This window comes from Oncorhynchus mykiss, chromosome 18 (genome assembly GCF_013265735.2).
Source record: "Oncorhynchus mykiss isolate Arlee chromosome 18, USDA_OmykA_1.1, whole genome shotgun sequence".
Classification (NCBI taxonomy): domain Eukaryota; kingdom Metazoa; phylum Chordata; class Actinopteri; order Salmoniformes; family Salmonidae; genus Oncorhynchus; species Oncorhynchus mykiss.
The window spans coordinates 62,931,804-62,952,724 of record NC_048582.1 but is presented as its reverse complement, the minus strand read 5'-3'; the positions used below and the strand labels follow the sequence as shown (position 1 = coordinate 62,952,724).

The window sequence follows — 20,921 nt, the reverse complement described above, 5'->3', positions numbered from 1 at the left end:
AACACACAGAACACACAGAACACACGGAACACACAGAACACACGGAACACATGGAACACACGGAACACATGGAACACACGGAACACACAGAAGGGAAGGGGAGAGTTATTTCTCATTGCTATTTCGGTAGCTCCTCCTTATTAAGTCAAGACATGGAAAAGAGCTCCCGCGTCTTGTAACATGAATGAACTTTAGGAATATTTTCGCCAGGGGAAAAGGAGTGAGAGGGAGGAAGGGGGTAGAGAAGGGCTTGAGGGCTCTTGCCGGGAATGAACTTTATTCATATTTTTGTCAGGGGATAAATATAATATGGAGTGAGAGGGAGGAGGAGGGCGAGGAAGGGCTCTTGCCCAGATGCGCTGGCATTAAGAATTCAAGCCTTATTGTAACATTTGGGGTCAAGTCATGCCCAGGCTTCAGAGAGAACAGTGAAATATCAGGCTTTCACACCCATAAATCATTTGTCTCGCCCTCGGGAGGGAGGGAGAGAGAGATTAAGAAATGAGAAAGAGAGAAAGAGAGAGAGAGAGGGAGGGAGGGAGGGAGAGGTAGGGGGAGAGAGAGGGACAGGGGAGAAGGAGAGGAGACTGCTGGCTGCAGCCTAATGATATTGAAGCAAAGAGAAGGAGATATTGTATCCCAGAGATAAGGCCATGAGTCTTATTACTCGTCAGACTGTGTTTCAGCACCGGGGACGACGTGTTAATCAATTAATGTGTGAAGCCACTGTGTCATTCCATGACACGTTTTCATATTTCACTCCCCAGGCTCTGTCACACACACAGACTCGCACACACACACACACGGTCTCACACACATCTACACACACACGCATGCAAGCAGAGGAAGGCTGAGAGAGCTGAAAAGAGCTGACAAGGGCTAATCTGATATGTCGCTTTTTGAAAGGGCATCAGTGATCAGTCTGAACCAAGGAACGTCTTGGTTTGATGTATGCTGCTTAAACAAAACCTTTCATAGGGATTCAAGAGTTGACTCGTGTGTGTACATCACAGCCTTTGTTTGATAGCAACATCAACGTTGATATCAAACTGGCCTTTCAATTGAAGCACTCCTATTCCTAGCTAGCCTGACCCCTCACACTGAACACTCCCACTGCTCTATTCCTAGCTAGCCTGACCCCTCACACTGAACACTCCCACTGCTCTATTCCTAGCTAGCCTGACCCCTCACGCTGAACACTCGCGCTGCTCTATTCCTAGCTAGCCTGACTCCTCACGCTGAACACTCCCACTGCTCTATTCCTAGCTAGCCTGACCCCTCACGCTGAACACTCCCACTGCTCTATTCCTAGCTAGCCTGACTCCTCACGCTGAACACTCGCGCTGCTCTATTCCTAGCTAGCCTGACTCCTCACGCTGAACACTCGCGCTGCTCTATTCCTAGCTAGCCTGACTCCTCACGCTGAATACTCGCGCTGCTCTATTCCTAGCTAGCCTGACTCCTCACGCTGAACACTCGCGCTGCTCTATTCCTAGCTAGCCTGACTCCTCACGCTGAACACTCCCGCTGCTCTATTCCTAGCTAGCCTGACTCCTCACACTGAACACTCCCACTGCTCTATTCCTAGCTAGCCTGACTCCTCACGCTGAACACTCCCACTGCTCTATTCCTAGCTAGCCTGACTCCTCACGCTGAACACTCGCGCTGCTCTATTACTAGCTAGCCTGACTCCTCACGCTGAACACTCCCACTACTCTATTCCTAGCTAGCCTGACTCCTCACGCTGAATACTCGCGCTGCTCTATTCCTAGCTAGCCTGACTCCTCACGCTGAATACTCGCGCTGCTCTATTCCTAGCTAGCCTGACTCCTCATGCTGAATACTCGCGCTGCTCTATTCCTAGCTAGCCTGACTCCTCACGCTGAATACTCGCGCTGCTCTATTCCTAGCTAGCCTGACTCCTCATGCTGAATACTCGCGCTGCTCTATTCCTAGCTAGCCTGACTCCTCACGCTTGAAGCCCAATGACTTTTTATAGGCCTCTGAGACTAGTGTGAATATAATAATATATGATACTCTTTATGCCATTGTTACTATAACTACATAGATCCTAACTATGGTGTGTGTGTGTGTTGTGTTTCTCTACTCCTGCGCTTATTGATAATGCAGGTGCACTCAGTTGTCTCTCTACTCTAACACAGGTGGGCAGCATGGTGGCGTTCCAGTGCCAGCTGGGTCACCTGCTCCAGGGCTCCACCACCCGGCTCTGCCAGGCTGACCTTACCTGGAGCGGCTCCCAGCCAGAGTGTATCCGTGAGTCACATCACACCCCCTACTGCAGTGGTTCTGATGATGTCACGGGTATCAGGGTATAGCTATAGCCGTTATTGTGACTGGGTCATAGAGGGACAGTATAGGGAGGGTGTGGTTCTCAAACCTCTCCTGGGGACGCTCAGACATTTTCACAATTTGTTGTAGCCCTGAACTAACTCACCTGATTCACCTAGTCAAGGGCTTGATGATTAGTTGACAAGTTGAATCAGGAGTGCTAGCTGTGGAATCGATCAAATACATGGAACGGTCCCCAGAAGAGGTTTGAGAACCACCCCCTTCTGTCCCTCTGTGGTGCCCAGTCACAACAACTGCTGTAGCTATACCCTCTGATGCCCACGATGACATCATCATAGGAAAAGCCCCCATGCTATAATTGCATTTATATGGTCAGCCCATTCAGCCCATATTTCTATGATAAACCCATTCTAGGATTCTAGTTCTATTGTCAACCCATTCTAGGATTATGTTTCTATGGTCAAACCCATCCTAGGATTATGTTTCTATGGTCAAACCCATTATAGGATTCTGTCTCTATGGTCGACCCATTCTAAGATTATATCTCTATGGTCAACCCATTCTAAGATTATATCTCTATGGTCAACCCATTCTAAGATTCTCTTTCTATGGTCAACCAGTTCTTGGATTCTATTTCTATGGTCAACCTATTCTAGAATTCTGTTTCTATAGTCAGTCCATCCCCGACTCTAGCTAGGGACCTCCATGATATCCGTCACTTCTGGCCATTCTCACTGACATTACTCTGACCGTGACATGTCATCTGTAAAATAAACACATTTTAGGAACCACTGACAATTTTTTACACATTAGCCACAAAGAGTAAGAAGAGGGAGAGAGGGAGACGTGATGTGGTCCTAACTACACTAGTTTGTCATGGTTGTGCCGTACTGACGCTCAGAAAGTGTGGCTTATACAGTACATCTGTTATGTCAGGCACAGGAGTCTTGCAGGTGATTACATGCAGGTGTTTTTCAAAAAGTTTTGCTTGCATAATAGCAGTTGGCTGTTTCCTAGGTAACAAGGATCTTAGAAGGATCATGGCACAACTATCTCCGTTAGCGCCTGCTACCGAACCAAAGGGCTTCATTACTTTTTCAATGATAAAGTAGAGCACTCTGCCAAGCTTCAAGGTCATATTTAATAACTGCTACTTTGAAAATTAATTCACATTATTGGAAACAGCAAGGATCATTTTCTACTCTCACCGTCACAGCAGGTGAGCTGATATATCAGAGGGGAAGGATGATTCTCATGAAGAGATAATCTTTATGGAGGTAGATTCAGAGACCCAGCCTAGCGGGAGAGACCCTAACCTTCACATCGGCTCCCTCCCAAATGGCCCACATCCCCTGTATCGGGCACTACTTTTGAACAGGGACCATAAGATAATGTAGTTCACAATATAGGGGATAGGGTGCCGTTTGGAGGCAACCATCCACACGAATCGTCAGTCAGCCCCCCTCAGGGTAGTCTTATCCACTCAGCTACCTCCATGGGGATAGGGTGAGGCAGGGTAAAGTGGGGTGAGATGGGGGGGGGGGGGGGGGGGGGGGTATAGAGGGGATGGTGGTCTCTTTTTGTCTCTCTCTCACTCACACTCACACTCTCTCTCTCTGTGTCTCCTATCCCAGGAGTGTTAATGTCCCCATCCAGGCAGGGAGGAGAGAAAGGCGAACCCTGGTCTTATCTCCCCATACAGCCTGTCTCCATCCCTCCCCACTCACACATGCACGTCACTCCCACGTCACACCATGGCAAAGCACCCACCCCCACCACCACTCCATCTAGCAGTATAACGATATAGCACAGTAGTAGTATAAGGATATAGCACGTAGTAGTAGTATGAGGAAATGGTGTTAAAATATGATTTATATACACTAAGTATAGGTTTACCGCAATATTAATGTATTGTATGAGAAAATGATTGGAATACAGATATAATTTCCAGTCAAATGGAAAAGAAATGCCAGGGTGGCAGTGGATGCACGCTCTCTGTCTGCCCAGCCATGAGAAGATAGAATCAAAGGGCCCAGCTAGCACATTTGGTTCCTTGGAAGTTGTGAGAACGTATGTTTTTGGTTTCCGATTAGGTTCTAGAAACGAAGCCATAAGTTTCCTGACTGGTAAAATGTTTTTTTTTTATGTCCTGAGAACGAATGTGAAAACGTAAATTTTTAGGTTGCAGGGAGTTTCTGCGAATGTTGTATTATTACTTTGGCATGGCGTCAGTGAGATTCAAACCTATGATCTTCGGTTCTCTGTCCATGGAATTAGTCCTCTGTGCCACCAGGATGGAGCTAGCATGCCATGTTTTTACATGTTAGTCTATTCAAACAGACCCAATTTCAAACAATGGGGAAACAAGCACTCATTAAGATCAGGTGTTGCCAATTAGTGGACTTGGCCAACACACCTGAACACACTTAACAAGATAGAAGATAGAGTTTTGTTGATGCTGAGAACTGAACGATGTGAGAACATAACAATGTGAGAACGTGAATTAAGTAGAACCACAAAGAAACCTGTAGGAAACGTTAGGCTGAAGTTCTGAAATTCCCACAGAAGAACGCTGTATCTTAACGTTCTCTGAACTATTTGAGAACATTCCCAATGTCAAACCAGTTCGAAAACGTTCATAGAACATTACTAAAACTGAAATTAAATGTAACCATGTTTGAACTTTTAGGAAAAATTCTGTTAAATTAATGAAATACCAAGAAAATAAAGTTTTTTTGTGAAGTTCCTAAAATGTGCTGAGAATGTTCCAAAACCAAGTAACTATTCTGCACCATTCTCAGAAAGTTGTGGGAAGGTTGTATGCTAAACAACCATAGGACAACTATGATCTCAGCAAGCTCTAGGAAACAAGGTTCTCAGAACATTATGTGCTAGCTGGGTGAACTCCCTTAAACCAGTTTGTTACATGGCTGACTTAGAGAGCATTGACAGATGGCTACCAATGTCAGATTGCTGTTCACTCAAAAAAATCTTTACTCATAACTACATTTCACTCTTTCTGTAATTAGCCTATATTCTGCCAATTGTGTGAAGAAATGTCAACACACAGTGTCACACAAATGTCATTGATATAGTACAATATGTGTAGGATTACTCACAGTGTGTAATATAATATTCAGTAACTATACATAGCCCTTTTCATATTGGAATAGACAAAAAATAATACTTACGTCTCACCATAACCTCCAACAGCTATCACACTGCCCCAAAATATCCCCCCGCCTCCTGTACTGTTCAAGAGACCCATCAACACAAACACACTCATATACACATATACACATACACACACACACACACAAACACATTCATATACACATACACACACACACACACAAACACACTCATATACACACACACACAACAAATACCTCAAAATAAAAGAGAATTGGTGGGTTAGTTGGAGCATTGCTCCCTCCACATACCTAATCACAGCCCCTTTTGATCAAAGATGGATAATAGTGGTTCACTGGCTTAGCTGAGTGACAGAGAATCTCCTGCTGTTTGATCTTCCATGGGTTGGTGGGTTGGGGCAGTGACAGGTAAACGCACACACACACACTGTACACACACACTGTACACACACACACTTCTCTTTCACTCTGTGCACGCTGCCACAACACATCAGTGCATATCTGACCCTCTCTGGGTTGCTCAACTCAACTCCGGGCCATCTCTGTAGACTGTGTAGAATGCAACCAACCATCCCTGAGAAAGTAACCAGTCGTATTCACACACAGTGCAGAAGTAGGAGGTGTTTTTGTGTATGTTGTGTTCTGTTTGTCTGAGGTTCTGGGTAGCCAGTGAATCAGTTCAGACTTGGTGTAAGCACATCTAGTCTCTTGCAGGTGCAGGATACAAAAAGTGTCATGAAGGAAAGACATATACCAGCCAGTGACTGTGCAAAATAATGTAAAAGAAAATTCAATAGAGCTTTGATGGTGCCTGCAGCTATGGGCAGATGGTGAGAATAATAGCAGTCAGCTATGGGCAGATGGTGTGAAGAATAGCAGTCAGATATGGGCAGATGGTGAGAAGAATAGCAGTCAGATATGGGCAGATGGTGAGAAGAATAGCAGTCAGATATGGGCAGATGGTGAGAAGAATAGCAGTCAGATATGGGCAGATGGTGAGAAGAATAGCAGTCAGCTATGGGCAGATGGTGAGAAGAATAGCAGTCAGATATGGGCAGATGGTGAGAAGAATAGCAGACAGATATGGGTAGGTGAGAAGAATAGCAGACAGACATGGGCATGTGCAGGTGAGAAGAATAGCAGACAGATATGGGGAGGTGAGAAGAATAGCAGACAGATATGGATAGGTGAGAAGAATAGCAGTCAGATATGGGCAGGTGAGAAGAATAGCAGATAGACATGGGGAGGTGAGAAGAATAGCAGACAGACATGGACAGGTGCAGGTGAGAAGAACCATATTAGTATGTGGAAAAAGCTCATCTCTCTTTCTCCTTTCCTCGGTCTCTTCCCCCCAGCCCACTCGTGTAAGCAGCCAGAGAGCCCGGCACATGTGGAGGTGATAGGGATGGACCTGCCAGGGTTTGGTTACACCCTCCTCTACTCCTGCCAGGCTGGGTTCTTCCTGTCCGGGGGCTCGGAACACCGCGTCTGCAAGTCCGACGGTACCTGGACCGGGAAGATGCCCATTTGTCGAGGTACAGGACAGGAACATGACATGTCCCGTTGTTTGTTTGTGTCTGTGTGGCTCCAGGGTGAAGTTCCCCCTAACCTTCCACCAATCCTAACCTTAGCCATTCGTGTCTGTGTGTGTGTGTGTGTGTGTGTGTGTGTGTGTGTGTGTGTGTGTGTGTGTGTGTGTGTGTGTGTGTGTGTGTGTGTGTGTGTGTGTGTGTGTGTGTGTGTGTGTGTGTGTAATGGCATATGCTGATACGGTACAGAGGCTCTCTTGTAATGGCATATGCTGATACTGTACAGGGGCTCTCTTGTGCCACAGGCCGTGATTGCAGCCGCAATGGTATGGAGCATATTCACACACATATTCACACACACTCCTGGCCACTGCTGCATCGCACAGCTGTGCACTGCAGGCCACAGAGTAATTACACACACATAAACAGATGTGTAATGTTGTGGGAGAATTTCCCACTGTGCCAGGCTGCTCTGCTACCACTGCAGCAGACAGCAACTTGTGCTATTCTAGTGTCTATCATGCCAGTGCAGTGGAACAGACAGGACACGGCTCCTGGACCACCAATGGCACTTACCTTCCCTGTCATGTAGAGGGCCACTGCCACAGAACACGCCCTACTGCATAACCCCATTCATGCTTATTTCTGGGTTTCTCACTTCATCTTGTTTCTTCTTACCAGATACCATTTTATACTTTTATTACCAAAAACATAATGAGAGGAAAGCTTGCAAGTAAGCATGTCATTGTACTATGTAGACTTCGCTGTATCCTGTGAACATCCGTAGGACAAATCAACTTTGATTTGATTTTCTATCATTTGTACAAGATGTCATGCTTGACTTTTACATTCCAGGACAAACCACATGCATTTATTACCCAGATTGACCAGATCCAGATCATTTAGAAATTCCACATACAGAACTCTAAATGGAACTGACAATAGAACTCAGAATTCGACCCCAAGGAGTTAAATTGCATTATCTCTTGATGTGTGTTGCTGATGTACCTCAATACATGATTAGAAGTCCCCACATGGGGAAGTTGATGTGACATAATGGGACTAATGCTGTTTCCTATAGCTGGGTCCAAACTCTCGGAGAAGCCCATCAAGCCAGTGGCAGGGACACCCAGTCCCAAGCTGAACGGTGAGTGCCTGACTGAAGTGTCATCACCACACACACACACACACACACACACACACACCATAAAAACTGTGCACACACACACACACACACACACACACCATTACAGCAACGTCAAAAAGAGCAGTGTTCTGATTACAAAATACTACTCTGATGCCGGTACTGTAAAGTGCAGCTAGCAATCACAACAGAATGAATATGAACAGCTTCATATGGCCTCACAGGGGGCGAGGGCTTCGCTAATAGCACCTCAGAAGGACTGGTGTCCTTAATTCAATCTTGAGTGCCCCTCTTGAGGGACTAGGAAGTTAATGAAGAGTGGAAAGAGTAAGTCTGATGGTAAAACGTCCCAGCAGCACAGGCCTGACAGGCCTCTCTCTCGTTCTCTCTCTCTTTGTCTTTTACTCTTTCTCTCTCTCACGGAGTAATCTGTGGTGCAGTGATATAGCAGCTCAACCATCCCAAAGCTTCCACTGCCTTCATAACAAGTTTAACATTTATCAACTTGGAGAGGGACTAAGTTCTTTAAAAGCTTGGAGGTAATTTACTAAGTTTGACATACTCTTGAGTATCACGTTTTAGGGAAAACCCAGATGCAGACAGTGTCGAAGTAACAACAGTTTATTACTAGAACAGGGGGCAGGCAAAACGACAGGCAAGCAGGGTCAGGGCAGGTAGGCTCAGGGCAGGTAGGCTCAGGGTCAGGGCAGGCAGAGGTCAGGGTCAGGGCAGGCAGAGGTCAGGAATCCAGATCAGATTCAAAAGGTACAGAACGGCAGGCAGGCTCAGGGCGGGTAGGCTCAGGGCGGGTAGGCTCAGGGCGGGTAGGCTCAGGGCGGGTAGGCTCAGGGCAGGTAGGGTCAGGGCAGGCAGGGTCAGGGCGGGTAGGCTCAGGGCAGGTAGGCTCAGGGTCAGGGCAGGAAGAGGTCAATAATCCAGGGCGGTGTGACAAGGTACAGGACGGCAGGCAGGCTCAGGGCAGGCAGAATGGTCAAAATCGGGAAAACTAGAAACAGACAGGAGCAAGGAGGAAAACGCTGGTAGGCTTGATGGACAAAACAGAGAACAGACAAACAGAACACAGGTATAAATAGGTATAAAAATGGGAATAATGGTGGAAGACGGGCAACACCTGGAGGGGGGTGGAAACAAGCACAAAGTGAAACAGATCAGGGTGTGACACTGAGGGTGAAAGGTCCCAGGGCCCTGTGTCTGTTAACTCTAGTAGTATTTGATCAATCACGATGAATCCTATAGACTTACAAACAGTGGAATATAAGGTGGCAGTATGACTTAACCAAGGTCCTATTTTTCTGTTTTCCTCTTATTTCTTAAAATATTTGTTCAGTTTTATTGAAGGAATAGAAATGAAAAGGGAAGACAGTGCGAAGAAGACCGGTGGGGCCAGGATTCGATCCCACGCAGGCAACGGGATGGCGTGTGGACTCAACCGCTTGAACAACCTCAGGCACAACCAAGGCCCTCTAATAATCAATATTGTCTATGCTCTGTTTCAGTTCCTGATGACGTCTTTGCTCCTAACTATATCTGGAAGGGTTCATACAACTACAAGGGAAGAAAACAACCAATGACTCTGAGTATCACAAGCTTTAACACCACCACGGGAAGGGTTAACGTCTCCTTGACCAATAGCAACATGGAACTGCTGCTTTCGGGTACGACATCTGCATTTTACGCTATATTACACAGAGAGGACACGCTAGGGAAGGTCCCTAGCCACGCCTTGAACACACACACAGATTAATACACACACACACACACACAGATTAATACACACACACAGATTAATACACACACACACATAGCATGTAATCGTGTAGTCACTGGAGTAAAATGGAGCTGGCGTTTCAGATGCTGAGTTTCTCTCCCACAATATGCATATGACTAGAAATGAGTGTTACTAAACATAGCTGACATCGTTTGATTGGTAGGGCCTTAATGTCAGACGGTATCCATTTAGGACTGTATCTACTTGGTGGGAAATTAAATGATGTTGTTTATTTGCCTGTGTGGAGGACATTAGCTAATATTTGAAATGGGCATTTTATGGTCTGTCTGATCTGAGAACATGTTTTGAGTTGAGGTGTTTTGATTTTGCAGTGTGCTGTAATTAATTTGAAAGCTATGACTCATTTATTTCATATTCATTTTTGGGGGGTGTTTTCGCATAGCCCCTTAATATAATATTTATTCTGTCCCTTAATGTACCTTCATTAGTGGAGCCTAATGGATGTGTAAAACTACCCCCCCCCCCACATTTCTCTTAAATGAAATATTAATCTGATCTGACAAATCTTTCATGGATTTACCATAACTATCTGGAGAGAAAAGTCCCCTTCTCCTCTTCCCCTTCACTCCTTTCCTTGCACTCCTTCCCCCTCACTCCTTCTCCTCTTCCTCCCTCACTCCTTCCCCCCTGACTCCTTTTCCCATCACTCCTTCCCCCCTCACTCCTTCCCCCCTCACTCCTTCCCCCTTCACTCCTTCCCCCTTCACTCCTTCCCCCTCACGCCTTCCCTCTTCACTCCTTCCCCCCTCACTCCTTCCCCCTTCACTCCTTCCCTCTTCACTCCTTCCCCCTCACGCCTTCCCTCTTCACTCCTTCCCCCTTCCCTCTTCACTCCTTCCCCCTCACTCCTTCCCCCTTCACTCCTTCCCTCTTCACTCCTTCCCCCCTCACTCCTTCCCCCTCACTCCTTCACCCCTCACTCCTTCCCTCTTCACTCCTTCCCCCCTCACTCCTTCCCCCTCACTCCTTCACCCCTCACTCCTTCCCTCTTCACTCCTTCCCCCCTCACGCCTTCCCCCTCACTCCTTCCCTCTTCACTCCTTCCCCCTCACTCCTTCCCCCTTCACTCCTTCCCTCTTCACTTCTTCCCCCTCACTCCTTCCCCCTTCACTCCTTCCCCCTTCACTCCTTCCCCCTCACTCCTTCCCCCTCTCTTCTTCCCCCTCTCTTCTTCCCCCTCTCTTCTTTCCCCCTCACCCCTCCCCCTTCACTCCTTTCCCCTCACTCCTTCCCCCTCTCTTCTTCTCCCCTCACTCCTTCCCCCTCTCTTCTTCTACCCTCACTCCTTCCCCCTCTCTTCTTTCCCCCTCACCCCTCCCCCTTCACTCCTTCCCCCCTCACTCCTTCCCCCTCTCTTCTTCTCCCCTCACTCCTTTCCCCATCACTCCTTCTCCCCTCACTCCTTCCCCCTCTCTTCTTCTCCCCTCACTCCTTCCCCCTCTCTTCTTCTACACTCACTCCTTCCCCCACTCTTCTTCCCCCCTCACCCCTCCCCCTCACTCCTTCCCCCTCACTCCTTCCCCCTCTCTTCTTCTACCCTCACTCCTTCCCCCTCTCTTCTTCCCCCTCACTCCTTCCCCCTCTCTTCTTTCCCCCTCACCCCTCCCCCTTCACTCCTTCCCCCTCACTCCTTTCCCCTCTCTTCTTCTACCCTCACTCCTTCCCCCTCTCTTCTTCTACCCTCACTCCTTCCCCCTTCACTCCTTCCCCCTCACTCCTTTTCCCTCTCTTCTTCTACCCTCACTCCTTCCCTCTTCACTTCTTCCCCCTCACTCCTTCCCCCTTCACTCCTTCCCCCTTCACTCCTTCCCCCTTCACTCCTTCCCCCTCACTCCTTCCCCCTCTCTTCTTCCCCCTCTCTTCTTCCCCCTCTCTTCTTTCCCCCTCACCCCTCCCCCCTTCACTCCTTTCCCCTCACTCCTTCCCCCTCTCTTCTTCTCCCCTCACTCCTTCCCCCTCTCTTCTTCTACCCTCACTCCTTCCCCCTCTCTTCTTTCCCCCTCACCCCTCCCCCTTCACTCCTTCCCCCCTCACTCCTTCCCCCTCTCTTCTTCTCCCCTCACTCCTTTCCCCATCACTCCTTCTCCCCTTACTCCTTCCCCCTCTCTTCTTCTCCCCTCACTCCTTCCCCCTCTCTTCTTCTACACTCACTCCTTCCCCCACTCTTCTTCCCCCCTCACCCCTCCCCCTCACTCCTTCCCCCTCACTCCTTCCCCCTCTCTTCTTCTACCCTCACTCCTTCCCCCTCTCTTCTTCCCCCTCACTCCTTCCCCCTCTCTTCTTTCCCCCTCACCCCTCCCCCTTCACTCCTTCCCCCTCACTCCTTTCCCCTCTCTTCTTCTACCCTCACTCCTTCCCCCTCTCTTCTTCTACCCTCACTCCTTCCCCCTTCACTCCTTCCCCCTCACTCCTTTTCCCTCTCTTCTTCTACCCTCACTCCTTCCCCCTCTCTTCTTCTACCCTCACTCCTTCCCCCTCTCTTCTTCTACCCTCACTCCATTCCCCTCTCTTCTTCTACCCTCACTCCTTTCCCCTCTCTTCTTCTACCCTCACTCCTTCCCCCTTACTCCTTTCCCCATCACTCCTTCTCCCCTCACTCCTTCCCCCTCACTCTTTCCCATCTCACTCCTTCCCCCCTCACTCCTACTCCCTCGTTTCTCCACAGCTGCCTTTAACCTAGCTGACATGTGATTTACATCATCAAATAAATCTTCTTAATTTAAATTGGACTTTGAATTGCCCAGCAGCCGTTGCAAATTATGACACAGAAAGTTGAATGCAGCGCTACTCACTCACTGAGAAGAAATGTGTCTTGGAGATTTAGAAATCACAAAGTAATCATACCGCTGAGGCACGGGAGGAGGCCATTTTGTGTTTTTAATAACAGGGGGCCATTAGCTTATTTCACATTTAGAGAGGCCAGGCAGTGGATTGAGCATGTTAATTGAATGTGTGTTATTACTACCACTGTGTACATCAGTCTGTTTGGAGCGACAGCGCAGGGACAGGGCTCTGATAGGCCTTAATATGGTGCTCTATTTCTATGCCTTCGGTTGTGGGAGGCTGTTAGCAATAGAAAGTGCGGTTGATGAGTGAGTGTTCTACTACAGTAAATTGCTCCATGGTCGAAGAAGATAGCGCTCAGTGTTTATATCACCTCTTTTCATTTTCCACACAGACACATACAGACCAAGAGTGAGATAGGAGAGCGAGACCATCATCATTGGGTCATTGTCTGTGATTGTGTCCCCTGAGTACCACAAGTTACAGTATATCAGTGTTGTGCCTTGGCCTCACATCACCCCTCTTGTCCTCCTGTGCTGTGTTGTGCTGCAGGTGTCTATAAGAGCCAGGAAGCACGGTTGATGCTGCTCATGTACCATGTGAAAACGTCCACTCACACCACGCTGGGCAAGGTCAAGGAGGAGACGTGGTCCATGGACGGTTTTGTAAGTTTACCGTTTCGTACTTCGATTTATAGATATCTTGCTCCTCATTGGACGTGGCGGCGTATTAATGTTGAAATGGCATCTGGGAACCCAATGTAAATCAATGAGGGCGCTCTGCTGAAAAACGACAGTCCCACTTCTTGCTCAATCCAGCCGTGCACCGGGTCACCCAAACGGGTTACCAGGTGTTATTTCATGTTTATTACAAAATGGACTCAAATGCTCTCCTTGTTTTGTATTTTGTAAAAATTCAATTCTGAAAATATGGATTTTTCCTTTAGAATTCTACCCCATGGTGAAAAGTACCAAAAGGACTTGACTGACTGACTACCTGATTGACTCACTGACTGACTGATCATATCTGTCTCCCTGTATTCTCCTAGGTGTCTGCAGAACCTGACGGTGCCACCTATGTCTTTCAAGGCTTCATACAGGGTAAAGACTACGGTCAGTTTGGACTGCAGAGGCTAGGTAAACATCACCACATATCCACTGTGGTTTTATATCAACTTTCTCACTGTCAACAATATTGTGTCATTTCAAAACAGAAATAAAAAGTGTATGTTAGAAATATTGGATATAGACTAAAAGGTTACTGTGAGAATATTGATGTTGTTCCTCTCCCACACAGGTTTGAACATGTCAGAGAGTAATAACTCCTCCAATCCACCTCATGGTACGAACAGTAGCTCTGTGGCCATAGCAATCCTTGTGCCTTTTTTCGCCCTGATATTTGCAGGCTTCGGGTTTTATCTTTACAAACAGAGGTAAGTGTACCTACCTACCTACCTACCTACCTACCTACCTACCTACCTACCTACCTACCTACCTACCAGCTATTATTACCTACCTACCTACCTACCAGCTATTATTACCTACCTACCTACCAGCTATTATTACTGACCGACCTACCACCAGCTATTATTACTGACCGAACTACCACCAGCTAGTATTACCTACCTACCTACCAGCTATTATTACCTACCTACCAGCTATTATTGCTGACCGACCTACCACCAGCTATTATTACCGACCTACCACCAGCTAGTATTACCGACCTACCACCAGCTAGTATTACCTACCTACCTACCAGCTATTATTACCTACCTACCAGCTAGTATTACCTACCTACCTACCTACCAGCTATTATTACCTACCTACCAGCTATTATTACTGACCGACCTACCACCAGCTATTATTACCAACCTACCACCACGAGCTAGTATTACCTACCTACCAGCTATTATTACCTACCTACCAGCTAGTATTACCTACCTACCTACCTACCAGCTATTATTACCTACCTACCAGCTATTATTACTGACCGACCTACCACCAGCTATTATTACCGACCTACCACCAGCTAGTATTACCTACCTACCACCAGCTAGTATTACCTACCTACCAGCTATTATTACCTACCACCAGCTAGTATTACCTACCTACCTACCTACCAGCTATTATTACCTACCTACCAGCTATTATTACTGACCGACCTACCACCAGCTATTATTACCGACCTACCACCAGCAAGTATTACCGACCTACCACCAGCTAGTATTACCTACCTACCTACCAGCTATTATTACCAACCTACCACCAGCTAGTATTACCGACCTACCACCAGCTAGTATTACCTACCTACCACCAGCTAGTATTACCAACCTACCACCAGCTATTATTACTGACCTAGCACCAGCTAGTATTACCTACCTACCACCAGCTAGTATTACCAACCTACCACCAGCTATTATTACCGACCTAGCACCAGCTATTAATACCGATCTACCACCAGCTATTATTACCGACCTACCACCAGCTAGTATTACCGACCTACCACCAGCTATTATTACCGACCTAGCACCAGCTATTAATACCGATCTACCACCAGCTATTATTACTGACCTACCACCAGTTAGTATTACCAGCCTACCACCAGCTAGTATTACCGACCTACCACCAGCTATTATTACCGACCTAGCACCAGCTATTAATACCGATCTACCACCAGCTATTATTACCGACCTACCACCAGCTAGTATTACCGACCTACCACCAGCTATTATTACTGACCTACCACCAGCTAGTATTACCAACCTACCACCAGCTATTATTACCGACCTAGCACCAGCTATTAATACCGATCTACCACCAGCTATTATTACCGACCTACCACCAGCTAGTATTACCGATCGACCTACCACCAGCTAGTATTACCTACCTACCTACCAGCTATTATTACCTACCTACCAGCTATTATTACTGACCGACCTACCACCAGCTATTATTACCGACCTACCACCAGCTAGTATTACCGACCTACCACCAGCTAGTATTACCTACCTACCTACCAGCTATTATTACTGACCGACCTACCATCAACTAGTATTACCAACCTACCACCAGCTAGTATTACCGACTGACCTACCACCAGCTAGTATTACTAACCTACCACCAGCTATTATTACCGACCTAGCACCAGCTATTAATACCGATCTACCACCAGCTATTATTACCGACCTACCACCAGCTAGTATTACCGACTGACCTACCACCAGCTAGTATTACCGATTGACCTACCACCAGCTAGTATACCGACCAACCTACCACCAGCTAGTATTACCGACCTACCACCAGCTAGTATTACCTACCTACAACCAGCTAGTATTACCTACCTACCACCAGCTAGTATTACCTACCTACCACCAGCTAGTATTACCTACCTACCACCAGCTAGTATTACCTACCTACCACCAGCTAGTATTACCTATCTACCACCAGCTAGTATTACCGACCGACCTACCACCAGCTAGTATTACCTACCGACCTACCACCAGCTTGTATTACCGACCGACCTACCACCAGCTAGTATTACCTACCTACCACCAGCTTGTATTACCGACCTACCACCAGCTTGTATTACCGACCGACCACCAGCTTGTATTTCCGACCTACCACCAGCTAGTATTACCGACCGACCTACCACCAGCTAGTATTACCTACCGACCTACCACCAGCTTGTATTACCGACCGACCACCAGCTAGTATTACCTACCTACCACCAGCTAGTATTACCGACCTACCACCAGCTAGTATTACCTACCTACCACCAGCTAGTATTACCGACCGACCTACCACCAGCTAGTATTACCGACCGACCTACCACCAGCTTGTATTACCGACCGACCACCAGCTTGTATTACCAACCTACCACCAGCTAGTATTACCGACCAACCTACCACCAGCTAGTATAGCCGACCTACCACCAGCTAGTATTACCGACCTACCACCAGCTAGTTTTACCGACCTACCACCAGCTATTATTACCGACCTACCACCAGCTAGTATTACCGACCTTCCACCAGCTAGTATTACCTGACCGACCTACCACCAGCTTGTATTACCGACCTACCACCAGCTAGTATTACCGACCGACCGACCTACCACCAACTAGTATTACCGACCAACCGACCTACCACCAGCTAGTATTACCGACCGACCTACCTACCACCAGCTAGTAATCCCGACCGATCTACCACCAGCTAGTATTACCTACCTACCACCAGCTATTATTACCGACCTACCACCAGCTAGTATAACCGACTGACCTACCACCAACTAGTATTACCGACCAACCTACCTACCACCAGCTAGTATTACCGACCGACCTACCTACCACCAGCTAGTAATCCCGACCGATCTACCACCAGCTAGTATTACCAACCTACCACCAGCTATTATTACCTACCTACCACCAGCTAGTATTACCGACCAACCTACCACCAGCTAGTATTACCGACCGACCTACCACCAGCTAGTATTACCGACCGACCTACCACCAGCTAGTATTACCGACCTACCACCAGCTAGTATTACCGACCTACCACCAGCTAGTATTACTGACCTACCACCAGCTAGTATTACCTACCTACCACCAGCTAGTATTACCGACCTACCACCAGCTAGTATTACCGACCAACCTACCACCAGCTAGTATTACCAACCTACCGCCAGCTAGTATTACCGACCTACCACCAGCTAGTATTACCTACCTACCACCAGCTAGTATTACCTACCTACCACCAGCTATTATTACTGACCTACCACCAGCTAGTATTACCTACCTACCACCAGCTAGTATTACCGACCTACCACCAGCTAGTATTACCGACCGACCTACCACCAGCTAGTATTACCGACCGACCTACCACCAGCTAGTATTACCTACCTACCACCAGCTAGTATTACCTACACAGTATACTGTGCTACTGTGTCAGGAGCTACAGCATTTGTGTTACATACTGGTTGTTGTTATTCACATATAGGGCCATGAACCATTCCTGTGTTACTCCACAGGACTGCCCCTTAAACGCAATGCATATTCTTAGAAAAGCTACATGTTGACTTCTTACTGACTTCTTCTTTTCAACTGAGTCTGAACAATGTGTTGTTCCTTCTCTAGGACTACTCCTAAAGCCCAGTACACAGGCTGCTCCGTCCACGAGAACAACAATGGCCAGGCGGCCTTCGAGAACCCCATGTACAACACCAGCGCCAAGTCGGTGGAAGGCAAAGCTGTCCGGTTCGATCCTAACCTGAACACAGTCTGCACAATGGTATAATGAAGTCCGCTTGGCGACTGCATCGTTTTTTTTCTTATTTTTCTATCGGGGTAAAAAAAAAAGAACAGGAAAATGCTTTTGCGAAACGAGCGGATTTCATTGAGATTTAGACTGGCGATAAGAGATGGAAGAAAGTCCAGTCTAGGTGTGTTGGCCATGGTGGAGACAGAGGTAGAAGAAACAAATCCTCTGGTACTTAAAGCACACTCTTCAGGAACTTTGACTGGTCATGTGTGTCGAGAAGGACACTTATTGGGAGACTAGACCAACATCACGTTTTAGAAGACTGAACTGAGAACTGAGAAACATAAAAACCCTAATCTTCACAGTGGTCGACGAGTGACTTGGAGTTCTGACGTTACCTTATTATATTACACTCTGCGAGTGTTTCTTCTTCACAGTCGACTGGGTCTTTTTTATAAATTGAAAAGGATCTGTAAATCTTCTTCTTGCATATATGAGAAGCATTCACCACCTATATTTTTGTGCTATATATTATCACGTGGGAGGGGCCAATGGCAGTGAGATTATATGAAGCGTTTATAGAAAAGAGAAGAAGAAGAAACTAAAACATTTCAAAAGAATTCTGTTCACAACAACAAAAATACACAGAAGTATTTTGGGGTTAATTTTTAAAGTGTTAAATCGTTTTTTAAAAACAACGGTTTTGACCGTAACTCCCTCTCCTCTAGCTTCAGTCCCACGTTCTGTGTTTTTTCCCAACTGAGCCAATCAGAAGTGTTTGAAGTACTGATGTTAACTGTGAGGTGTGAATAGAAGGGGTTTTCTGGATTATTTAACTCTTATTTGCCATTTTGGATCATGACCCAAAGATCGAACTTTCCAGACAACATTTTCATTTTGACTTTTCATTATATTGCACTTCTTTTGTTCAGATTTTCTTTTGTTTCAATAGTTGTTGCTGTATTCGTTGATGTATCCAAGTGGGTCATTTTTACACAGTGCCTACCAAACACCATGTGAATCAGGTCTGCTGCTCTTTCCTCTTCTCCTCATCCCCCCCTGTTCCTGTCTTTCACTTTTCTAATCTACGGCCTCATTCCCTCTCTCCTTCACCTCACATGACTTTGTGTTGCTGAACACTTAACACTGACACAGTCTGGTGACACACCACAGCTCCATTCCACTCATTAGGTGCCGTGTTCTTTTTTAGCCTTCAATCTATTTTGCCACTTAGTTTCTCCTATAAAATTTACTGCAATAAAGAACCCATACAATTCTAGGATTGGACTGTAAAATTGAACTACTATTTGCAGTACAGTACAACTGGGTACTCCTATATTAAATGCATTGAAAATATATAACAAAAAAAATAGAAAAAATGTGATTAAAAAAGTGTTTTATAAAGAAATATATTTTTATGAACAAATTATTTGTAAAATGTATGAATCTATTATGTACATTTTCAATGCAATGTAAGATTAAAAAAGGCAAATTGCTTTTGTAAAGTGTTGTCTCTTTCTTAACTGCAATTTGTTTAGTTTAGATTTGTTATATAGAGATATATATTTAAGTGATAATGCCCTCGAAGCCGTTGTTTGGAGGATATATTGGCATGGGTGTTGTTAACCGTGACAATATATCCTCTAAACACCAGCTTCACTTTTTATACAACGGTTTACCAACATACTCAAATAATGACAGTGGATTGCGCAGTCCGATGGAACGAAGTAAATAGGCATTTTAACGACAAATAAAATGTTATTGGTCAAGTACACATTTTTAGCATTCCAGTGCATATATTTAGCTGGTGGTAACTTGTGGAATAGACATGGCTGGAATATGTTTTTTCTATCATTTCCCTCTGGTTACAGTTAGCCTTTGCATGGATTGGCTTCCATGATGAATATAGCCAGTCAACCAACACAATCCAAACAATCCCTCAACACAGACAGAGATCCAGAAATAGCCTTAAGCCACTGAACAAATATCTGTTGCACTAATTCTCCTTCCAATGGAGTCATTACGGCCTTGTTTGTTTGACCACACTGTCATTGTTTGGTTCATTGAAGGCTGTATGAAAAAACCCAGGAATCCCTGCTGGGTATAATAGTTACGTTCTTTCCTTTGCCACCGCCTTAAAAGAGGGTCAGTGCTATCTGGCATCCTTGGGATGTCCCTACCCCTAAACCCTAGTCATTAAACCTTACCTGACCCTTAACCCTGTTAAATTTCAACTTCAATGGGGGTAGGGACGTCCCAAGGATTCCAGATAGCACAGAGCCCCTAATGAGGTAGCATGGCCGTCAATAATACAATGTAACAGTGAGCTCTGCCCATGACAGCTGGGATTCCCACTCACTTTCTTTCTTGCTCTGTCTCTCTCATTAGTGACCAATTTCTTTCTCTTCCCTCATTAGTGAGCCAATACTAGACGGCTGGGCGGGTGGGCTGATTTTCTATACAGTATACCCACACAAGAATAGGCATGTCGAACAGTGACAGCTGAATGGAGGGCTTGTATTTATCCATGTAGAGCATTCTAGTGTTACTATCACATTAAAGGTAAGACCCAGATGCAGACAACGTTGAAGTAACAACAGTTTATTAATCAAACAGGGGCAGGCAAAAGATGGTCAAGGGCAGGCAGAGGTCAGTAATCCAGAAAGATGGGGCAAAGGCACAGGACGGCAGGCAGGCTCAGGGTCAGGGCAAGCTGAATGGTCAACACCGGGGAAACAGGAACAATCGAGAGATAGGAGCAGAGGGAAAAACACTGGTAGGCTTGACGAATCCCCTCTCCCTCCGTCGTTGCCGTAGTCGCCCATTGATCTTGATGGTCAAGGCGATGAGGGAATCGAGATCTATCGGTAATTCCCGGGCTACAAGCTCGTCCTTGACCTCCTTCGAGATTCCGTGTAGGAACAAGTCGAACAGCGCTTCC

The 20,921-nt window shown here is 46.4% G+C and overlaps 1 protein-coding gene across 1 annotated transcript in view; it reads left to right on the top strand.

Moving 5' to 3' along the window:
* csmd3b (CUB and Sushi multiple domains 3b) overlaps positions 1-19,490 on the top strand; it is an 826,488-nt gene extending 806,998 nt beyond the window's left edge. Inside the window, exons 63-70 of the mRNA XM_036953488.1 lie at positions 2,163-2,274; positions 6,818-6,997; positions 8,073-8,138; positions 9,653-9,811; positions 13,282-13,394; positions 13,778-13,865; positions 14,026-14,161; positions 17,857-19,490. Of these exons, the coding sequence (XP_036809383.1) occupies positions 2,163-2,274; positions 6,818-6,997; positions 8,073-8,138; positions 9,653-9,811; positions 13,282-13,394; positions 13,778-13,865; positions 14,026-14,161; positions 17,857-18,016 (1,014 nt within the window). The 3' untranslated portion in view covers positions 18,017-19,490. The remainder of the gene's footprint in view (positions 1-2,162; positions 2,275-6,817; positions 6,998-8,072; positions 8,139-9,652; positions 9,812-13,281; positions 13,395-13,777; positions 13,866-14,025; positions 14,162-17,856) is intronic.
* The last annotated feature ends 1,431 nt before the right edge of the window (positions 19,491-20,921 follow it).